Source organism: Acanthochromis polyacanthus, chromosome 6, assembly GCF_021347895.1.
Source record: "Acanthochromis polyacanthus isolate Apoly-LR-REF ecotype Palm Island chromosome 6, KAUST_Apoly_ChrSc, whole genome shotgun sequence".
Classification (NCBI taxonomy): Eukaryota; Metazoa; Chordata; class Actinopteri; family Pomacentridae; genus Acanthochromis; species Acanthochromis polyacanthus.
Window position 1 is genome coordinate 7,497,066 of NC_067118.1, and position 23,969 is coordinate 7,521,034.

General features: G+C 37.9%; 1 protein-coding gene across 1 annotated transcript in view; it reads left to right on the forward strand.

Annotated features, from left to right (window-relative positions):
• Positions 1 to 23,969, forward strand: part of lamb2 (laminin, beta 2 (laminin S)) — an 80,160-nt gene that overhangs the window by 34,160 nt on the left and 22,031 nt on the right. Inside the window, exons 5-18 of the mRNA XM_051949812.1 lie at positions 2,796 to 2,869; positions 2,949 to 3,137; positions 5,061 to 5,124; positions 9,311 to 9,513; positions 9,613 to 9,733; positions 11,068 to 11,256; positions 12,739 to 12,918; positions 13,763 to 13,875; positions 16,632 to 16,711; positions 18,167 to 18,302; positions 19,141 to 19,299; positions 19,498 to 19,625; positions 20,770 to 20,902; positions 21,832 to 22,024. Of these exons, the coding sequence (XP_051805772.1) occupies positions 2,796 to 2,869; positions 2,949 to 3,137; positions 5,061 to 5,124; positions 9,311 to 9,513; positions 9,613 to 9,733; positions 11,068 to 11,256; positions 12,739 to 12,918; positions 13,763 to 13,875; positions 16,632 to 16,711; positions 18,167 to 18,302; positions 19,141 to 19,299; positions 19,498 to 19,625; positions 20,770 to 20,902; positions 21,832 to 22,024 (1,962 nt within the window). The remainder of the gene's footprint in view (positions 1 to 2,795; positions 2,870 to 2,948; positions 3,138 to 5,060; positions 5,125 to 9,310; positions 9,514 to 9,612; positions 9,734 to 11,067; positions 11,257 to 12,738; positions 12,919 to 13,762; positions 13,876 to 16,631; positions 16,712 to 18,166; positions 18,303 to 19,140; positions 19,300 to 19,497; positions 19,626 to 20,769; positions 20,903 to 21,831; positions 22,025 to 23,969) is intronic.

Genomic DNA, 23,969 nt, shown 5'->3' on the forward strand with positions numbered 1-23,969 from the left:
TTTTCCATCACAGTGGGCCTGTTTCATTATAGGTCACAGTGGTTTTATTGTGTTCGCTCATTAATAGAAAACAGGGGATTTCATAGACATTAAAATGTCTCTATGAGTGACCGTCAGCTACAACAGGTGTGTTTCTGAGTCATTCTTATTATGTTCTAGTACGTACGAGCAGCCAAAAACTCTCTATTAGCAAGTTCTCACACTATTTTTACCCTCCTTGCCGGGTCACACCCTTCCTCCTTGCTCTTTTACAACTTTTTCCTTCCTCCTCAGCATTCAGCAGCTTAGTTACCTTTGAACAGACTCGTTTTTACTGATGAAATTAAAGACAGGCAGGAAAATCCTAATAAAATTAAGCTAAAAAGCTGTTATAATCTAGAAAACACTCAGAGTGCAGTATTCCACCAAGGCTGCTCAGTCGTTGTATCATTTCTGTTGGCTGAAATCTTTAACAAACAAATCTGTGGATCCAGACTATAAGCAGCATCACTGCCAAAATCTGATCACTTGGTGCTTGCATCTTTTCTGACCTTAACTCAAAATTTCATCCAAATCTGTTGGTCCATTTTTGTGTCATGTTAAATTAAATTAGTTAAAATTAAATTTAATGAAATTATTTTTTGTATTTAATTTTTGATATTTTAATCTATTATTATTATTATATTATTTTATTTTACTTATATTACTATTGCATCATCATCATTATTATTATTATTGTTGTTCTTATTCTTCTTCTTATTATTATTTAATTATTATTATTATTATTTTTTATATCTTACTTGTAATTTTTTGACTGATCCTGCCAAATCCGTTTTTGGTCATTTTAATTTAATTTAATTTAAATTTTTGTCATTTTTTATATTATTATTATTATTATTATTATTATTATTCATGTCTTGCTTGTATATTTTTGACTGATCCTGCCTCTGGTGTTACCTCATTGTCTTTTCTTTCTTTTCATGTATGAATGAATGATAGCTTTTCCTCAGTTTTTCAGTCCTTGTTTTATTTAGTCCTTCATTAATGACAGGTTGTTGGTTGGGGTGTGTTGTTTTCTAGAGCTGTTAATTCCTTATTCTGTAAAACACTTTGTGTTAAATTCAATTTGCATGAAATGTGCTTTATAAATAGAGTTTTATTGATTAAATAAGTTGAGATGCACTAAAAAGGCTCTGTAGTCCTGAACAGCTCAGCAAAGTCATGTTTTAATGTGTGTTTTTACACTGGGAGCAACATATTCTATATTACACATCGTTACTTGAGGACTTTAATGTACGAAAATCTATTCATATTAGTGATATATCATGTTTTGAAGTCATTCCATCCTCTGGAGTTTGACGATGTGCCTCAGGAAAGTAATCTACACCTCAGATACTCACTCTGTCATTATCTGGGCTGCATGGATGAGTTTCTGTAGAACATGTAACTTAATAAGCGCCACTTTCTTTACTGTTCCCCCCACATGTGTGTTAAAGAGCTGTTGTGTTGTGGTTTGTCTTTAAACCACCAGTTTAAAAACTTCTCGGTCTGCAGAGCGTTAAAGTTGTGAGAGTCTGAATTCATGTGGTGCCTTTTATGTGCAGGGATGGGAAAGTCCTCTTGGCTTTGTGCTGTGTTTGTAATAGAAAACACAGAGAACAAGAGTGAAAGTAGAGAGAGCGTTCAGTGTTGTACAGCTCAGGAAGTGTGTGGGCTTTTCCGACATGCCGCCTGCCTTTCTGCTGCCAACGCTGGATGAATTTCCTGTCCAGAAGCCAAAAAGGCCTGGTTGCTACTTCACTTTACTGCCACTGTGTCGTCCATCCGTCAGGAGTTAATCATATAGAAGGAAAAGAGAGCAGTGAATTATTAACTAGCTGACAGTTGGTGTCTGTAAAGGAGGTTTCTACAACTTTACGGTTTCATTTCACAGTTGCTTTTCTCCAAAGCGATGTGCACTGCTGTTCAAAAGTTTGGGGTCATCCAGACAATTCCATGTTTTCCATGAAAACTCGCACTTTTATCCATATGATGAAAAAAGTAATAATAAATATGTCATTTGATAATTTTTGATTAAAAAAAAAATATATATATATATATATAATAAAAAATCCATATGACTTCGGTCACTAGACATCTGCAGTAAGATGCTGCAGATGTTTTATCAGTCTGTGGTAGCAAGTGTCCTGTTTTATGCTGCAGTCTGCTGGAGAGGCAGCATAAAACAGAAGGATGCAAGGCGTCTAAACAAACTGATTAAAAAATCTGGCTCTGTGGTTGGAATCGGATTGAACACATTGGAGGATGAGGTGGAGAGACGGGCACTGAGCAAGATGGAGGCCATTCTGACAAACATGGATCATCCACTTCACATCTGCCTCAATGAACAACGAAACATCAGTGGACGACTCCTATCCCTGCGCTGCAGGACAGAAAGATTTAGGAAATCTTTCCTGCCATCAGCAGTTGGGCTATTCAATTCAAAATTAAACAGATAAGAACCCTGACAGCTGAATTTCCCTTCGGGGATGAATAAAGTGATTCTGATTCTGATTCTGATGTGCTAACATAACTGCACAAAGGTTTTCTAATCATCAATGAGCCTTTCAACACCATTAGCTAACACAATGTAGCATTAGAACACAGGAGTGCTGGTTGCTGGAAATGTTCCTCTGTACCCCTACGGAAATATTCCATGAAAAATAAGCCGTTTGCAGCTAGAATAGTCATTTACCACATTAACAAAGTCTAGACTGGACTTATGATTCATTTAATGTTATCTTCATTGAAAAAAATGCTTTTCTGTGTCTCTGCAGGAAAGCCAGACGTTTTTATCCAACTGGACCTGGAGGCAGAGTTTCACTTTACACACCTAATTATGACGTTTAAGGTAAAACATCACATCCAACCACTTCACAAAGTCACCTGTGCAAGAAGAAACCACAACGAGTAACTTTCTTCTCTTGCAGACTTTCCGTCCTGCAGCCATGTTGATTGAACGCTCGGCCGATTTCGGTCGCAGCTGGCAGGTTTATCGATACTTCGCCCACGACTGTGACACTTCATTTCCTGGAGTCTCTCAGGGTCATTTACGAACTGTTAACGACGTCATCTGTGAGTCCAGATATTCTGACATCGAACCGTCGACAGAAGGAGAGGTGAGCACCTAATTACCAGCCAAAATTAATCAAAAATAGTTGTGCTAGGCAAACACTAAAAGATCTTTTTTGTGAATTACACTTTGCTACCAATAGTTTAGTCTTAGTTCCTGACATCAAAGTTTATTGTTGTCTTTGTGTATAAGGTTGTGAACAAAAGTTTCCGTCCACTTGTAAAGACCAATGGATATCACAACAGTCTTGAGTTTCCAGTGACTCCTATAGCTCTTAATTGTCTATAATGGAACCATCGATACACCTGAATCTTTATCACTAATAACAATCATGCATTATGGTACTTTCATAGATGTACTGAAGGCCTTCTGGAAATATGACAATCTGCTGGGTCAAAATATACATACAGAAATGCTCATATTTGATTAAATGTCCTTTGACTATTTCCACCTCATTTTGGTTCTCCTGGTTTCCGTCCACAAACTTCTGGTTTATCTTTGACTCCTCTGGACAGAATTGGTGCAGTTCAACAAAACATGTTGTCTTTCTGACTCAGACTTGTTTCTTCATTAGTCCACAGGTTCTTGATGGGTTTAAGCCAGGCTTTGTAGACACCAGTCTAGAACTTTCATTCTAGCCTGATTGAACCATTTCTTTACCACGTCTGATGTGTGTTTGGGCTCATTGTCTTGTTGAAACATTCAACTGTGTTCAGGATCACCCTTCTGCTGATGATTTCAGGTTTTAATCCTCCTCCCTCATTATTCCATTTACTCTGTGTAAAGCTTCAGTTCCACAGAGCATGATACTGCCACCACCATGCTTGATGGTAGGTCTGTAGTTCTTGGGGTTAAAAAAAAGACCCGCCAAAGACAGTCTGAAACCAATCCCAAAAAGGTCTAAAACCAGGAACAAAATTAAATTTAAATCAGTCCAAAAAAATGTTCAGAACCAGTCAGAACACAATCTGAACCCAGTCTGAAACCAGTGCAAAGCCAGAACCAAAACCAAACCTGAACTGCTTTTAAAATTTAGGTCTGCCCAAGACAATCCGAAACCAGTTCTCTGCCAGGGCCAGATCCAGATCTAAAATAAATCCTAAACCAACTTTAAATCACATCCAAAACCAGGAGAACCAAGACTGAAACCAAATATAAACCAGTCCCAAGAAAATCTAGAATTAGTCCAACATACAGTCTGAAACCAGTCCAGAAGCACTTCTAGAAAGCCCAGAGCATGATACTGCCACCACCATGCTTGATGGTAGGTTTGGTGTTCTTGGAGTTAAAGGCCTCACCTTCTCTCCTCCAAACAGATTTCTGATCAGTTTTTCTTCCATCTGACCACAGAACTTTCCTCCAGAAGGTCTTTTCTTTGTCCATGTGATCAGCAGCAGACTTGAGTGGAGCTTTAAGGTTCTGCTTCTAGAGGAAGAACTTTCTTCTTCATGGAGTCTCTCAGCTCATGTTGATGTAAAACCCTGTGGACACTGACAGCTGTGTTCCAGCAGCTTCTCATTCATTCAGGCCTGCTTTTTCATGATTCTTGGTTAACTCTTGAAACTGACCATAAGTTGTTGAAAAGTTTGTCCAAAAATTTGGAATGGAAGCTACTGGTAATTCTTAGTGTTAGTGGTATTAGTGTTGAACTATTGCTTGAATTAAGTAGCATGTGAGGTCACTTTTAAATTTAATCCATGACCTAACAACAGTTTAATTAGCAAGTCTTGCCTTTGAACGTAATATTGAGCAAAATTCAAGAATAAACTGCTCATGCCTGACCCTTTTAAGTATAGTTGCACAACAGAAAAAAGTACATTCCACATCTTTACATTAAATGTTGCATGTATGCATATCAAATATGTGGCACCAAGACTCATTCTACATAAGTTGCTGCTTTTTTCCCCTAACATTTCAAGGCAAATATGTCATGTGTGGTTGCATAGTGTACGTATATTTTCTTTCCTAGGTCATCTACAAAGTGTTGGATCCAGCCATCAGCATTGAGGACCCATACAGCCCTGACATCCAGAGTAAGTCACACTTATGTAAACTTAATACTGTATAATGTCTAATCCTGTGTGATTTAAAATATTAAAACGTCAGCAAATAGATAACTTATGGGGGTCTGTGCAAGTGGTACCATCCAGACGGATGTTTTCTTGATTTAAGAGGTAATAAAAGTTCAACAACATGGAATAATAGGCTTTTATTGCAGTCATATCATGAAATACACGATACTTTAATGTTACAAACTGAGCATTAATCTAGTAAATCCAACACAAACGTCAAAGCAAAACTTAAAGCTTTGGTATAATCATCCCTCAGGCAATTCTGTCTTGTTCTCTGGGTCCACATTTGTCGCCATGAATCAAACTCCTGGAGACACAATTAGCTCTTGTTATCCAGCTGTGACTCGTTGCAGACGGTAAATCTGGACTCTCTGGGGTGTGAAACGTTTCCCTGCAGTATGAAGACATGGTGAGATGTGAAAAGCAGCTGTTTCTCTCCCACACAGATCTCCCTGTCCGAGCACTCGTGTTTAGACTGGCAGCACATGAGAGCTGTTCTCAGAAACTCACAGCTCCATCCTACTCTGTTGTCAAATATCTCAGCAAAACTGGATCCAGTTTGTAGCTAAAAGAGCCTTTTTTACTGTTTAACGTTGAGACAAACGATCAATGACATCCAACTTTATTTGGTAGCTTTTTATTTCTGCGTCACTTTAGTCACGCCTTCGAGCCTAATTCTACAGACACATTCAAACCCCGATATCTGATCCCGACCGTCTGTAATCTAAAGTATTTCGAGATAATAAAGAATCCTGTGAGGAACCCTGAGAACAAAAAAGTTCCAGAGAAAAATTTTCTGTCTGGCAGCTTCTCTGTGTTACCACAAAATGTGAATTACAGATCAGCAGCAATAGATGCACTACATGAAAGTGCAAAATGCTATTTTAATAGAAGGCTTCAGAAAGAGATATCTGCTCCTGAAACTAACTCTCAACATTTCTCAACACTTAAATGATTCTTACAGGATTTTTACATATTTAGGGGCAATATAAAGCATTTAACGCGTTTATGATGTGAAGATGTGAACATTTTGACTGCTATCTTTTCAGAATTATTACACGTCGTATTAGACATCCTTACATTGCAACCAACTTCAAAAACCTCTTTTCGAAAATAACAATTGCAGTTTTTTACAGCTGAAGTTTTGCAGTTTCCAGTAAGTTTCCTTCATATCAGTGTTGCTACTTCCTGTTTAAGGGTTCATCTTCGTTTTCTGCTGTTAATAATCAAAGTAAATTAGGTCAGACGGTGAAATTCAAAGTGCTCAGTTTTTGTTTTTTGTTTTTTTATGGACCAGTTATTGTGTCTGAAATAAAGTATTGAATTGAATTGAATTTAAATGGATCATTCCACCTGAATTCAGTTTTGTTGGATTATTACTGCTACCAACTTTCCCAACACAGTGTTTGTGTGTGCAGTCCAAAACCAGTCCTACAAAAGTCAAAAACCAATACGAAGCCAGGTCCAAAACTAAATGTAAGCTTCTTCTAAAAAGACTCCAAAATCCTTAGCAAAGAAAAACCAAGATGCACAAAGACTAGACGACTAATTAAATTAAAACCAATCGTGCATTGACAGGAAGCCACTGGAGGAGCTCTTAATCTTCTTTTACAGGATATCGTCTGTTCTAGATAGACTATGAGGTAGTAATGATGTTAGCGAGGGTATTTTAAAAACCTAATGTGCTGCTCAAAGCATCAGAATGTGACGCTTGCTTTTGAAGACCCGGCTTTGGAAAGTACAACTTCACACGTTTCTGTTTTTCCTGTTAATAGCTGGTTTTAGTCTCCTTTTACGTAAACCTGCAGCTGCTTAATGTCGGCTTTGTGTCCAAATCACCGCCCTGGTGATGTCCTGCAGACGTCACGGCTTTAATTAACATTTTCTGCACAACTGGACGAGTCTGACGTGAGATGAAGCTAAAGGCTGCAGCAGTGTTGTGCTGCTTTTGAAGATAATGCATTTATTATTGCAGTAAACATAGCTCATGTGTTCAACAATGAAATGAGTTATTAAACCATAAAGAAAAGAATTCATGATGACTTCACTTTTTCACTTGTAGTCACAGATTATTTTATGATTTGTTTTTATTATTTTAGTGTCAGTGATCAACTCTTATGCACAAACTGAGTCACATAAACTAGAAAACACTGTAAAAAATGATTATTTGAAGTTGCTGAGGAGATTTTCTCATATTATCAGTCTAGTTTTTGTCATCAAAAAAAGGTTTAAAAAGCAACCATGCAAAATTTACTGTCATTTTTTATTTCTTGTGTTTGCTGTGTATCATCCAGACTTAACGTATACATTCAGATATTGCAGTAATGAAAATTTTGTACAGATAAAGCTGTAGTTTCATCATGAATCAGTGGTGAGTGTCTCTTCTGCTCAACATAAAAAAGTTTTAACATCTGCAGCCTGTGAGAAACCATAAAACACTCAATTTTCTTGCTATTCTAAAAGTTTGCTGTCAGCATTCATTTGTTCATTCTCTTTATTTTTGCTTTCTTGCCCCTTTTGCACGAGCATCTGTCTGAATTATAATATATATCCATGAAACAAGCATCAGTGTGACATATTCATGATCTAAAAAGTTATTTGAGCTGCTAATTTATGCTGTACATGTCTCAGTTTCAGCCTTCGGTCTGCAGAAAGCTGCTGTTCGGCTGCTGAATTCATTTCCAGCTGAGTTAAATCACTGTCCTCTGGTCTGTTCTTGCATCAGAAACAGAGTTTCAGTGTTGTGGAAGTTGGACGGATTAGCTCTCGTCTGTCAGAGTGAGATTCTATTACTGCAGATAAAGTCAGCGGGTCGGAGTTTGGAGGGAAATAAATCCTCCAGTGATGCTTTCCTTCATCCATCTCGCTGCTTCGGCTCCTGCAGGGTTTAAAAGTTTATAAACGATGCTGAAAAATGTCCTGTTTGCTGCAGCTGTTGTGGTGTTCAAATGTTTAGAATCATCAGTATTATGATAATGATGCTTACAGGGATTACTACTGGAACTGACAGGTCATTTTCTGCTCCATTCACTAATCCAGTAGACTTGCTTTGGTATTTAATTACATGAGAACTAGTGTTTTTAAAGGCAGAAAATGCTCATAATTTGTATTTAATGTGTGGCCTGTGTCTTACTGTTAATCATCATAGAAGTTTACATACACTTGTAAAGACCACATTTATGATGGCAGTCTTGAATTTCCATCATTTTCTATGCAAAAAAGCATGTACCTTTCGCACAAAAACCATCCTACATGTTGGTTCTTTCATAGATGTATTACAGATCTTCTGGAAATGTGACATTTGCTGCAGATACATGTGTTTTGCAGAAAATTAAGATTTATAGGAGTCATTGGAAACTCAAAACTGATATCACATACATGGTCTTTGTCCACATTTTAGTTCACCTCTGTGTTTCCTCTCCTGTTAGTTTGGGAAAATAGGCCCAGAAGAAGCAGAAAAGCTGCAGAATTTATGCATTACAATGAAGGCAAAGGTGTGCGTCCCTGTGAAAAATGTATGTACATGTTTTTGCACATTAGTGGTGAACAGCTGGACTGTAACAGTGAGAGCTGCTCGTTCTGCAGATTGATGGAGTGCAAAGATAGACGAATCCCTCCAGAAAGAAACGTTCCTCCTCCAGATAGTTGGAGAAGATATAGAGGCAGGACTAGGGAAGATCCATGTCAGCACCAGTTTTCATTAATGTCCATCACTTTTGGAGTTTTCTGGAATTAAGTTCCAGAAGTGGAGGTCATTTTACATCCCACCCATCAAATTTCAAACAATGCATGTAGAAAATACTAAAACATGCAGTTGTTGTGTAAATGTACTTGTCCTGAGAACAATTATAAAAAAAACTAGGAGAAAATAATGTTTGAAAGTATTTTAAAATCCCAAATAAGTGTGGAATTCCCCATAAAATGACACTTTTCTGTTGTCCCACCCCTCTGATGACCAAACTGAATCTCACATAAAACAGTTAAAATGAAATTTAAATCTCCTTTTGTGGTATCTATTTTTCGCTTATGTCTCAATGTCTCTAAATTTAGGAATCCATGCATTAATAATGTCAAACTTTTGCACAAATGTATAAAATGGACTTAAAAACCTGAGGTGGTATCTCTCTTTGTGCATTCTTCCCATCAGACCAGCTAAAAATCACCAACCTGAGAGTGAACTTCACCAAACTTCACACGCTGGGCGACAACCTGCTGGACCCCAGAGCTGAGATCAAGGAGAAGTATTACTACGCCATATATGAGCTGGTGGTTCGTGGAAACTGCTTCTGCTATGGACACGCCTCGGAGTGCGCCCCCATCGACGGCATCAGGGACGACATAGAAGGAATGGTGAGGATCCTGCATACAGGAAACACCTTTAATTAGCAGATTCATGTCATATTTTTGTACCTTATAGAAAGCTTTAACTTCTTCTCGTGTCTCTTTAAGGTTCACGGCAGGTGCGTTTGCAACCACAACACCAAAGGATTGAACTGTGAGCAGTGTGATGATTTCTACAACGATCTGCCCTGGAGGCCTGCAGAAGGACGCAACACCAACGCCTGCAAGAGTGAGTTGCATGGTGTTTTCCAGTGTGGAAGCTAATTTTAGTGCCTTCTAAACCTTTGTGGTTGTTTTGACTTCAAGAACCATCCCTGCAGAAGGTCTTTCAGGGCTGTTCTTGGAGGAGTTTGAGATATTTGGTGGAATAATATTTATGAGGACAGACTTTTATTGTTGGAGCAAAACATGTCTTCAACTTTGGCTAAAAATGAAACAAGAAAACAGATGTCAGTTAACTAATTTAGGTAATATTTTCAGATTAAACTTGCAATGCAGATAACAAAGGACCGAGAGAACCTTTAGATCCTTGGGGAGATTATGTTTTTTAGGTGTCTTTCCACTCCAGGAGCTCAAGGCAGCTTTAGAGGTGGTTCGTCCAGGAATAAAGCCCTCTTTTAGTCTTTCTGTTTTTACCAAAGGAACCAACAGATTAACTCAGAGTGACTCAGAACAACAACAAATGGTTTTATGAGCAAAAATGGTGTTAAAATTTTGCATTATGGGACAGAAAACATGTCTGAGTTTAACCGAAGAGTTTGGAAGCAGAGTGGTCTGATGCACTTTCTGTAGTTTATGAGAAAATGGGTTCAAAGTTTTGTGTTTTCAAGAATGTTAACATTCACTCTAACACTATATTTGGGTTGTGGGTTAGACAACTTTGCCACTAAAATCTAGACCATAACAAACTCAGTTCAGATTATTTATGGGTTAGAAAACTCTGCTTCTAACCCCTCACTTAAGCAGCCTTGCTAGCTGTCTTCTATGGTTTTAGCTGTGTTCTTAGCTTCTGTGTATGTCTTTAAGTATGTAGTTAGCTTTTTTTTTTTTAATTTTAGCTGTTTTTTAATGACTTTAGCTATGTAGTTAGTGTCTTTTTATGGCCGCAGGCGTGTAGCTATTTTGTATTAATTTAGCTGTGTAGTTAGCTTCAGTCTGTGATTTTACTGCATTGTTAGCTTCCTTCTGTGGCTCTGGATTATGTAGTTAGCTTCTTTCTATAACTTTAGCTGTGTAGTTAGCTTCCTCTATGACTTAGCCACATTGTTAGCTTCTTTCTATAACTTTAGCTGTGTAGTTAGCTTCCTCTATGACTTAGCCACATTGTTAGCTCCTTTAATGACTTTAGCTGTGTAGTTAGCTTCCTCTATGACTTAGCCCCATTGTTAGCTCCTTTAATGACTTTAGCTGTGTAGTTAGTTGTTTCTGACCTCAAGTTTAGGTCATCAACTATGGATTCATAAAGTAGCGACTATGATGGTTGATCATGTAACTACCATAACTGGCGCCATGTTTCCATTTAAAAAAGCTCATTAAAACAACAAATCCTTCTTGTTTCTCCAGAGTGTAACTGCAACAGCCACTCGTCCGTCTGCCACTTCGACATGGCGGTGTATCTGGCGACGGGAAACGTCAGCGGAGGAGTTTGTGACGACTGTCAGCACAACACGATGGGACGAAACTGTGAGACGTGCAAACCTTTCTACTTCAAAGACCCCACTAAGGACATCAGGGACCCTCGAGTCTGCATTGGTGAGCGTTTATGATCCAGAAGCAGATTTATCAGTGGTTATACTGCTACTGTGTGGCTGATAGAGTTGATAAAGACCGGAAAACAGGAGGTCAAAATGCTCTATCACCACACAACCAACTACAACTTCAGTAAGTAACTGTTCCAGACAGGAAATGGTCTGACAACATGACTCCTACAAAATAACAGCTGTCATCAGATTAAATATACAGTAAAAGATGCCGTAAGATCTGCTTCAATTCACAGTTTCTGACTGGAAATGTTTCATCAGTGCAGATTAAGTGTGGTATTTTCTCATTCAAAATGGTAGATTCAATAAAAATACTAGATTCGATAAAAATACAAATGTTTTTGACATGTTATTTCCTCTTTGGACTGTCCATTCTTAGCGTATGAACACTGCAGAATCCAAGGCACTAAAAATAGGTTGATGCATTTAATTTTAGGCCAAAATTTACACTGATTAATTTCTTAACCCTTTATTTTTGAGATGCGAGAAAATTAGACAAATTGCACTGAGTTTAGTTCATAAATTATGGCTAGTTAAACTAGCATCTGTAACATTTTATCTTGATATTTTAGATACTTTTAGAGATAAAATTGTCTTCAGAATTGTTGGTCAACCCAGTTTTAGTAGGTTTCTTCCCGCATTTAAATTTACGGATTTTTGAACAACAATATCTGAGGAACTGTTTGATAAAGATACAGATTTTTTAAAAAATATGATTTTCACTGTTGTTTATTACCTTGTAACTGATTCAGAATGTATATTACTGGACAAATAAATGATTATAGCTGAGTTGAAACATGAAAAAATACTGAAGTCATCATGAAAAGTCTCATCTTTGAGCTCAAATTAACAAAACTTGATAATGCAGAAGTCAGCTAGTGAAATTTTAAAAAGTGTAGCTGAATGTCACAGTAGTACAAAACTAAACATAGAGCACTTCTGACATTAAATATGTGGTCAGAAAAATGAAAAAAAAAGTTATTTTGGTTGAACCTTCATAACTGATTGACAAGTTGTACCACAAAAACTAAAATACTGGACGATAGTTTGATCCAAGTAGAATACAGCTCTAGATTTTTAAAGTGGTTTCCCAGATATGAGAGAATATACTTTTTGATACGAGCATATTATTCATTTTGGACCCCACTTTGTAAACTTGAGAGAGACACTGAACTGTTATATATTAAATTCATAAACTTATTTTACTATAAAGATGGGACTGGGTCATAATGGCCTTTAGACAGGAGATTAGATATTGTCCATTCTATTGCAGACCAGTAGACCTTAAATCATCTGAGTCTCCATTGTGTCTTCTCTGTCTGCCTCCTCATCCTCTCTTGACATTACTGAACTTCCACAACATCTATAAATTTCCATATTTTATACAATAAAAACCTGAGAGCTGGTCGAGCAGATGTTGCTGTAAAACTATATGAATTTCAGATGGAATGATTGAACTGTTTCCTTATTGCAGCTTGTGACTGTGACCCAGACGGCTCCCAGAATGGAGGGATGTGTGACAGTAACACCGATCCTTCCCTCGGTATGGTGGGAGGTCAGTGCAGATGTAAAGCCAATGTTGAAGGTCCTCGATGCGATAAATGCAAAACCGGCTTCTTCGGCCTGAGTGCAGAAAACCCTCAGGGCTGCCAGCGTGAGTAAATCTGTTAGAAATAACACTGGTGCTGCTTCCACTTGTTTACATGTATGACTTTAAATTACTGGTTTTATTTTGTATTCATGATGGCTGAACGACGAGCATTGTGTAGTTTGTTGGTTGACTGTCTGTATGTGTTGTTGTTGTCAGTGTGTGTTTGCATGAGTGAAATAATAATGTATTGTGATGTATTTTAACAGCAGATACTGAAGATGTCCAAGACAAAAGAATGTCTTCTATTTATGTCATTTTTCTTTACATATTTGACCTTACTTAGCCTAACCTAGCATATCTCACTTACCTTAACTTTTCCTCTCTCTTAACTTATTTTATCTCACTTATCATATCTTGTTTCACTTAACCTAACCTATCTCACTTAACTCATCTCACTTCTCTTATCTCACTCAAATTATCTTATCTCACTTATCTCATCTCATTTAACTTATCTTACCTATCTTATCTCCTTTAACTTTACTGATGAATTCAGAGATAATATTTAAAAAAGAATTGCTCTTTTAAAAATCATTTTAAAGTAAAAATATCACTGAATATGACAACAAACACACATAATTATATTTTGTCGTCAGTTTTTTCCCATTTCTTGTTCTTTTTCCCCCATTTTATTAAGTTGCTTTATTCCAACTAAGGAATTCTACTTTGTTTACTTTTTATGTTTGTGTTTTTTTGTAATCACACCATCCCTGATGATAAAACATGATACATTCTGAGACCTTCTTCAGGTTTTCCTCTCAGGCTGTGCTCACAGTTTAAAGAAATATTACTGAGTTATTTCACTACAGTATAAAGTATTTGATGATCATTTATATTTTTTTTCCTACAGCCTGCCAGTGCGACTACAGAGGAACAGTGTCTGGAAGCTCCCAGTGTGATCCAGTTAGTGGAGACTGTTTCTGTAAACGTCTGGTTACTGGTCGCAGCTGTGATCAGTGTCTGGTAAGAACACACTAAAGCTCTGTTTAGGCTATGGAAGCCCATTTCTGTCAAGTAAAAAGTTATATTAAGAATATGGACATAATTATGGTAAAACATTTGGACTTACTCTTTCAGATATGGAGATTAAATTAGATTATTTCACATTTGTGATGTGCTAAATAAATGACATTAAGGGAAAACTATGAGATAACAGCATCATTTTTACACATAAACTGGAATATTACATTAAAACATTTAATCTACTTTGTCAAAATTGTGATTTAATGTTGTCATTATTCCTCTAAAGTTCCAGTTTATCATTTTCCCCGTCAAGTCTTTTGTCTCGTGGCACAAAAAGGCCTTCGTAATTTTTCATATTTACTTTAAAAAGTCAAAATTTGACTTTGAAATGTCTGAAAATTTCAGGTTTTTATCTGTAATAGTGCTTTGGATGTTGTTCAAACACCCTCAAATTTAAATGTGAGAAAAACCTGCTGAAAGTGGGTCAAGGGCCGGTGTTTTCAGAAATGTTAGCTTTGAAAGTATTTAACATCAAGCTAAAATGGCACAGATATTATTTTAAATATTGATAGTTTATGTTAAAAAAGTGTCATGTCAATCAGAGCTGATTGAGCAGAAGAAACCTGATGATTTGAGATGGAAAAACTCCCCAAAAAGCCACTAATGTAATTTTTAGTTACAGTCTGCAGTACATGTAGCAGACGGGGGTGCTAACTAGCTATGCTGCTAACTAGCAACATCGCTAACTAGCCAGTGTAATACATTTCTGGTTGTATCATTTTCCCTTTTCAATAAGACTCCAACATACCGGGCTTTGCAAAAGTTCTGTTACACTCGGTTTCATGATCTTTAGAGACATTTACATGTCGGAGTGAAAAATTCCATTAAATAAACTGAAAGTTCTACCTTATAGGCAGGTGTCCTTAATACAATTTTTTTCTCCGGTGAGGTTGTATCAAGATGGAAGTCAAAAGAGTTGAGATATCTGCTCTCCTTTGTGCTGAACATCAGCCGGATGACCGTCCACAGAGTCGCGGAGAGGCTAAAGAATGGTGAAGATCTTTCAGGTCTTCACCATTCTTGAAAGATCATCTGAAAGATCTTCACCATTCTTGAGCCTCTCCGCGACTCTGTGGACGGTCATCAGGCTGATGTTCAGCTGCTTGGCTCTGTCAGACTTGTTGTGTCCAGCATGAAGGAGAGCAGATATCTCAACTCTTTTGACTTCCATCTTGATACAACTTCACCGGAGAAAAAAACTGTATTAAGGACACCTGCCTATAAGGTAGAACTTTCAGTTTATTTAATGGAATTTTTCACTCCGACATGTAAACATCTCTAAAAATCATGAAACCGTGTAACAGAACTTTTGCAAAGCCTGGTATATTTAAAAGATGTTGGCTGATCATGAATATCCCTAAAAGTATATCTTTATTCTCTGTTTCTGCTGCTGCTGTTTTCTCACTTTCTTTGTAGAACATTTATTTGCCAATATTTGACATTTGCATTAGAAATAGATGAGAAATTGGGTGAAAAAAAGCTGTAAAATGAGATTAAATAAGAGCTGAACTAGATCTTTAGCTTCATCCTCACTCAGCCTCTTTGTGTTTGACCTCGTTTACAATTGTAATAGCTTATTTTTAGCATCACTCAAGTTCAGGCGGCAGGATAAGAACGTGTTAACTTCACTTTGTGATGCTTTTCTCTCAGTTTCTGTGCAGCCTTTGTTCATAGAGAAAATGAACAAAAATTCAATGTAGTCTTCGCATTGTGCATGTTTTTGTGGTGATTTTGCAACTTGTCATAATTTCACCTCTTTTTGTTGAGATTTTGTGTGTTCTTGTTGTGGTTATACATCTTCATGAGGTAATTTCATCTCTCTTTCTGGTAATTTTGTGTGTAATTTTGTATCTTTTGTGATCATTTTGTGTCTTTCTGTAGTGATCTTGAATGCTTTTGTTGGGATTTTTCATCTTCTTGTGGTCATTATTTAGAGTCTTTTTGGTAATTTCTCATGTTTATGTGGCGATCTTATGTCTTTATGTGGTAACGTCACCTTTTTTGTGGTGATCTGGTTGCAGTTTTTACCAGAACTCAAATGTATTTTTCATCCTAAATGGTCATGTGTCAATCGGCTTCCTGCAATAATTCAGCCTCTTGTTCTGAAACCCACCGAGCCGGGAATAGTGTCGGCAGGAATGTGAGCTCCTGTCGAGGTCGAGCGTCTAAATTTAGCTGCTGGGATTCGAGGCTTGTCCGGTTGGTGTGAGGTTTCAGCGGGCCTAACATGGTCAGGGTCTGGACCCGGTCCGAAAGGGGATCCTGTTGTCTGATGAGGCCTCAGTTTAGAAACAATAAAGAGATGAACGGAAAAATTATTTTAATAGAGAAAAAGGAAGAATTGAAACTGAACTTAAGCTTCAGATGTTCATTTTGTTGCTGTTTTTAACCCTAGTGAGGAAAAATACAGCCACACACTGCTTTGTTATTGTACATTTGAACTGAATTAACTTAAAAATGAGCATATTCTTGTGAGAGGATGCAAAGACATGAAGACAAAACAACTCTTTTTGACATAAAATAAGTGAACTAAAGTGACTTTAGTATTGCCCTGAAGCTGTGAATGTTGTTTTACTGGATCGTAGATTGAAACAGTATCCGTCTTTATAGTGAAACTGCAGTGGAAGTTCCCGTCAGTCCACAATAGAGATGAAATCATGCAACCGTTCATTCATTCTGTCCTTTTGTCCTTCCAGCCTGAACACTGGGCTCTGAGTCATGACCTGAACGGCTGCCGAGGCTGTGAATGTGACGTCGGAGGAGCTCTGGACAACCAGTGAGTGGAGCTGCAGCGTTATTCTGGAGTCTGAAACTGGTTGAAGTTAGAATTTACAGCTCTGAGGCTCCATTTAAATGCTTTAGGGTTAAGGTCACAGCATTCAGAAATAGATTCCTGTCGCAAAAATAGATTTATTAGAGAGACAGTGTCTGAATCACAGTTTGTTTCCCTCACATAGTATTTCATGCAGTATTCATACAACCGTCACATCATACTGAGTCATAATAATGCGTCCTAAACTTTATATAAAGTTCTCTAAAGACACTTTAAAATTTTTGTCCAAACATCCTCTCAGTGTTAAAACGTTCTGTTGTAGGTCACTTTTAACCTCACAGGAACATTACTTAGAATTAGAACTTCCTTTATTTAAACTGCTTTTAAAATATGTGGACAAATTGCAGATATTGAGAGATTTGCATTTAATTAACCGAAGAACAGTTTTAATCCAAAAAAAGGTCAAGAAATCAAATGAAATGAAAGACAAATTATGGCAAACATGGATGTTATGTTTAGTTTTGGAACCAGGAACAGCTGAGCTGGTTATTTATTTGTTCTAAAAATGTTCTGAGACAGTTCTGTTAAACGGTTTTAGCAGGAAGTTTTCTTTTACCTCCTGAAATCTTCTCAAAACCACAAGAGAGTTCTCCAAAGATGCTCTAAAAAAGTTCTTCAAACATTGTCCGAATATCAAGAACATCCTTCCTTGGATATCATTGTAGGAACATTTCTTAGAAGAATGTTCTCAACATCAACATCCACAAAACATCCTCAGAACACTGCAGGTAAAATGTTCCACCTTTTTTAATATTTTAAATTACAGGAACGTTTCATAAAAAGATTTTCTGTCTTCTGAGGCCTCAATAACATCTGGAAAACATTTTCTGAATGTTGTTTGAGAACATTCTTCTTTAGTTATCATGGAACATAATCTGACATCCCCAAACATCCTCTGAATGTTAAAACGTTCTGTCTTCGTTCACTTTTAACCTCACAGGAACATTGTTAGAAATTATAAATGTCCTTAGAACGTTCTTTAAACATAAGATTAAAATGTTTTCTGTCAAACACCATTAGAACTCACCGAGTGGGTTGTGGTAACAGTCCCACAACCCACATGAATTTTATCAGTGTTCTCACCTCTTAACATTTTCTTAACTTACATGGTCAGATCAAAATTTTAAAAAATACATTTTGTTACACTTCGGTTTATGTACAAATACCTGGGAAACTAGGAACAGTCTCCTCAACTGTACTTTTTGTTTAGTCTAATTATGAAACACTAACATGCTAAATATCACAGACATGCTAACATGGCTGTCAACTCTTCATGTTGTTGTGTAGAAATGAAGGTTTTAGTCAGAACTTTTGTCTTCACCCAGCAATGGCAGCCATATAGATATTTATATATATAAACTGTGGCAGTGAAATAAAAGATGTGTTCATCATTTGCAGCTGCTCCATGGACAGCGGTCAATGTCGCTGCCGGAGTCACATGGTCGGACGTCAGTGTGCTCAGGTGGAGTCTGGATTCTTCTTCATGGCTCTGGATCACTTCCTGTATGAGGCTGAGTGGTCCAAGATGGGGCAGGTGAGGCTGCTTTTACTCTCAGCACATTTTTATCTTTTATCTAAACATCAGCCGCTTTATTTGCTTCATTTTTTTAAAACAGACAGATCGAATAAAGCAAATAGACGGATTCATGACTGTGTTGAAAGAATTAAAATCAATGCACTGATTAATACACATGATAATAACTTATTTAAGTATCATTGACATGTAAAATTCATGTAATTTTTATTACTCGGCGGAGGTTATGTGACGATCTGCGTTGGTTTGTCTGTCTGTCTGTTTACTTTTAGTTCCACACTTATCAACAAAATTCTTAATTTTCTGTACTGATGATTTAGCTAGCACAATGTAGCATTAGAACACAGGAGTGATGGTTGCTGGAAATGTTCCTCTGTACCCCTATGGAGATATTCCATTAAAAATCAGCTGCTTCCAGCTAGAATAGTCATTTACCACATTAACAATGTTTAGACTGTATTTCTGACTCATTTAATGTTATCTTCATTGAAAAAAATGCTTTTCTGTCATAAATGAAGACATTTCTAAGTGACCCCAGACTTTTGGATGGTAGTGTATTTACCCAATGTTGTTCTGTTTAATTCATTGTATTTTTTGCAATCTCTTGCCGTAGTTTTACTGAGTAAATAGGTTCTATATTTTTATTCTAGCGTGTTTGAACTGCTTAGAGAACTGTTTTTAAAACTGTATTGTATTTTTCTGTGGTTTTTCCTTCTTCTATGTCTGATTGAGATGCTTTTAAACAAACTGCAATCTTCCAAAAAGATGGCAAAACAGATGAAAAAGCAAAAATCCTGTTTTTCCAGCAGTGCCTGATGATGTCTTTGTCTGTTTTCAGGGCAGCACGTTGGAGATCAGGGAGCATCAACCCGGTCGACCGGCCTCATGGACGGGTCTCGGCTTCTCCCGGGTCCCTGAAGGCGGCACTTTAGAATTTATCATCAGTAACGTCCCATACTCCATGGAGTATGATTTACTGATTCGATACGAGTCACAGGTTGGTGTTTATTCCAGCAGTCCACACCCACAGTGTGCGCTCCTAGACAACTAAACTGCGTTCTTAAATTCTTAACAAATGTAGTTTAGTTGCAAAACAAATGTAAATTTGTGGAGACTAGGTTGGTTTATTCATCATGTCTACTGATAAAGGCAGTGTTTTCGGTCTACATACTGACCCCACTCTGGTTCTGTCTAGATGCCTCGGGACTGGGAGGAGGTGAGGATCACGGTGATCCGTCCTGGACCGATTCCCACCAGCAGCCCCTGTGGAAACACCATCCCAGATGATGACAGAATCACCGTCTCTCTGCCGGCCGGGTCCAGGTCAGAAACTCTCAGTGTGTCAGGAAGAGAGAGTGCAGTTGCAGCAAGCAGGAAAGAAACAAGCTTGAGTAAAATGAGCCTACTGGGGTGTCTAGGTGAACAAACTAGAGACGGCAAAAATACATCCAAAACAAAAAGACTAGAAATAAGGGTCAGAAGAAGAAGAACTGAGAAAGAAGAACAAAGAAACAAGACTGTTTAAACACTGAGCACTGTTAAAATAGTCTTTTGTCTCCATTTGTCTGTATCTTTATCTAATACTAAGGTTGGTGACTGGTCTAATGGGGCTTCTGTTGTAGCACCTTGGGCTGGTAGCCTGGCTTCTTGTATGGATAGTGTACCATCTGAGGTTGCTTATGCCAGTACTTGGGCACCTGAGGTTGCTGGAGCCAGTATTTGGGCACCTGGTATTGCTGGAGGACTTTAGGCTTCTGTGGGACCTTGGCTTGGTGGGGACCTTGGGCTGCTATTGGCCCTTTGGCACCTTGGGTTGCTGGGGGACCTCAGGTTTCTGGGGGACCTTGGGTTGCTGGAGGACCTTGGGCTTCTGTGGGACCTTGGGCACCTCAGGTTTCTGGGGGACTTTGGATTGCTGGGGGACCTTGGGTTGCTGGAGGATCTTGGGTTGCTTCGGTACCTTTGGCACCTCTGGTTGCTGGAAGACCTTGGGTTGGTGGGGACTTTGGACTTCTGTGGGACCTTGGGCACCTTGGCTTGGTGAGAACCTTGGATTTCTGTGGGACTTTGAGCATCTTGGGTTGCTGGGGAACCTTGGGTTGCTGGAGGATCTCGGGTTGCTGGAGGACCTTGGGCTTCTGTGGGACCTTGGGCATCTTGGGTTGCTGTAGCGCCTTGTGTTGGTGGAGGATTTTGGGTTGCTGGGGGATCTTGGCTTGCACTTTATCTGGTTGCCTTTTTTATCTTTAAAGTAATCAGGACAATCAAAAGAGAGGGAAAAGAGGAACACACAAATTTCAAAAAAATTTAACAGGAAGTAACTATAGAGAGACATGAGATCGACACAAAGACAAACAGTAACAGAAAAACAAAACAAACCCAGAAACCAGAACCCCGGAACCACAACACACTGATATGTGTAATGTTCCTGCTGATGTAAACTGTGTTCTGATTATGTTCTCTTCAGGTTCATGGTTCCTCCTCAGCCAGTTTGTCTGGAAAGAGGCGTCACCTACACACTTCGCTTTGAGTTCAGACGCTACCAGGACGCTAACAGCATCCTCAACGGAGCCGCCAACGCCGTCGTCCTCGTCGACTCTGTGAGAATAACTGCTTTATTTACATTCCTCTAAAATAAGATACTGACAGATTTTGACTGGATTTTCTCCTATTATCACCATAAATAACAGACAAATTTAACACAACGTGTGATTTGGACAACAGAAGAAATGGACACAAAAAGAGAAATTTTGGGAAATATGACTGGGACCCAGCTAGAAGTGCTTTTTTGTTCTACAATGTTCTGAGAAAGTTCTGCAAAGTTCTCTTCATGTTTTCAGCAGGAAGTGTTATTTTAGTTCCCAGCATGTTCTTTAAAAGGCAGATAAAGTTCTCTAAAGATGGTCTAAAAATGCTCATAAAGCATCAATAAAAAACAACATATTATGCAAAAAAAAATTAGCTCAACAGAAAAATTACACAAAGACCACCAAAGTTCATAATAGCATCACAGACTGCTGAGACACTGCTGCATTTTTTTTTTTTTTACTTTAACCAGCTACATTTTCTTTTGGTTCTAAAAACATCCTGAGAAAGTTCTGCAATAGTTTTAGTTCTGTTTTAAACAGAACATTTTCTTTTAGTTCCACAGTTAGCAGCAGAATTCTTAGTATTCTGTACTGATGATTTAACGATTAAAAACGTTCCAAGCCTTAGATGTGCTCCAACTCTGAGTAAACTGTAATTATGGGAAGCATGACCGTGATTTTCACTTTTGAAGCCGGTAGCACCCAAGCAAACCTTTTTGAACGGTAGTGTAAATATACATAAATGAACATGTATTTTACACAAATCCTTGTTAAGTATTCAGCTGAAGATGCTGATGTGAGCCTAAAAATTGTGACCAACCCAGATGACTGTTTTACATACTGCTGCCCTTCACCTATGCTGTTTATTCATTCATGTGGGTGGCTAAATTGTACCTTTTCTCTTCCTTCCTCTCTGTTTTCATGATTCCTTCCATCTCCAGATCGCCTTGATGCCTCGTCACACTTCCATGGAGATGTTCAATGCCGGAGATCCGTCTTCAAACAACAGGAAGCAGACCTACGAGCGCTACCGGTGCCACGAGGGCGCCAAGAGCGTCGCCCGTCCAGTGATGAGCGACACCTGCGCGAAACTCATCATCAGCATGTCGGCCATCATTAACGACGGAGCTCTGCGTGAGTGAAAAAACACTTTGACCTTGTTTTATCGTGGAAGGACAGACAACATGACTTCATGAGTGGGAATAGTAAAAGTGTTCCTCGTTATTTTACACCTTCTTGTTCGTATGGTTTGTAAAGACCAGGAATCTTTGTCATAGAAAACAATCATGCATTTTGGTTCCATCTTGCAAGATGATTATGTGTTTTAGTGCTAAATGAACTCACACAAATCACAAATCACACAAATCATCTGGAAGGAAACCAAATAAACAGACCTCATCTTCTTATTTCAACAAAACTTCAGTACCTTTGCTCCCTGCTGTGTGTTCTGTCCGTCAGAATCAGTTTGCATGATTGTTTTTGCTGTTTATTTCAGTAATCCACGGTCTTACTGGTACAAGATGTTCCAAAATCCCACTTTTTGGCAACAGATAGTCCTGCATTGACTGAAAGTAAATGGCTAAAGATGGTGGACTTGACCAGTGGTCAGATTTTAAGATGCACCAGGAACTTACTCCCGAGAATTTGTGAGGGAATATTGTGTTCCTCGGCCAAAATTTATATATTCTGGCACAAATAAGGTGCAAAGTTTGGACCAGCTTGTCAGACTGTTCTGAAACTCACTTTTTGCCAATAAAAAATCCTGCAGATGGTGATGGTTTAAAATAATGAAGTTAACCAGAAGTCAGATTTTGGGAAGCACCAGGAACTTATTCTCAAGAACTAGTGATTGAATACTGTGTTCCTCAGACAAAATGTATACATTCTGGCACTAATGAGGTGGAATTTATGAATGTTCCTTCATCTAAGTCACATATAAAATGCTTTTTAGGTGGATTACAAACTTAACAACACAGTGCGTTTCTGAAAATGTAGAATTTCATCCAGGGACCAGCGGGTTAACTCGCTAATGGCTGCTAACTAATATGTTTAGAATGTGCTCCAGACAATTAACCTCGATTTCTATTTAAACAATGTAAGGGTCATTCCAGAATTGGGGGACATTTGGGCTTCAAATTTAAAAAAAAATCCACCTCCTTTGCTCCATATTCATCAATAATAGGTAAAAACTATCAAAGGTTTGATTGTCTCAGCTTACACATCAGTGGTACCATTTTTATTCCGTGTTTTATTTGTTGTTTGCTAACCCTACTCTAATCACAGTAACAGGGTTGCTAATCCATGCTAATGTTAGCTTTTTCTCAGCAGTAGAAGCTAGATGTTTAGCTAGCTGTTACTGCTGACCAACTGACTGATGGAAAACAGTAAAAAGAATTAGTCTTATCCTTATAACATGAGGTAGAGTGAGACATTCAATCAAGGCTGACAATGTGATGAAAATATGAAACAGTAAATGACATGAAACGCTGGAATTAACATCATCAATTTTCCTAAAGACTGGGTAGAGCAAAGCTTCATCCTCTCTTCTACATTTTGTTCAATGCATGATAATTATTGTTTAAAATATGTTGATTTAAAAAAAATCCCACAATTATAAGAGGCATCAATGAGAAAAATAAAACCAAAAAAAGGGATTTAAATTTAATTTTAACTGTTTTATTTGAGATTCATTTTGGTCATCAGGGAGGTGGGACAAGAGAAAAATGTCATTTTAGAGGGAACTCCAGACTTAATTGGTATTTTAAAAATCTTTTCAAACATTCTTTTTTCCTATTTTTTTTTAGATTTGGTCTCAGGACAAGAACATTTACACAACAACTGCATGTTTTAGTATTTTGTACATGGATTATTTGAAATTTGATGTAAAATGTCCTCCAATTCTGGAATGACCCATATCACAATCTCAAGGTACTTTTAGCCGTCAGTTTGTATCACTTCTTTTTCCATTATAGTTGTAATCAGGGTCAGAAAGGTCTTTTTTTTTCCACAACAGGAAATAGTGATCGGTTTTAAAGCGTCTTGAACCTTTCTGTGCGTTCTTACCAGAAGACTCATCCCT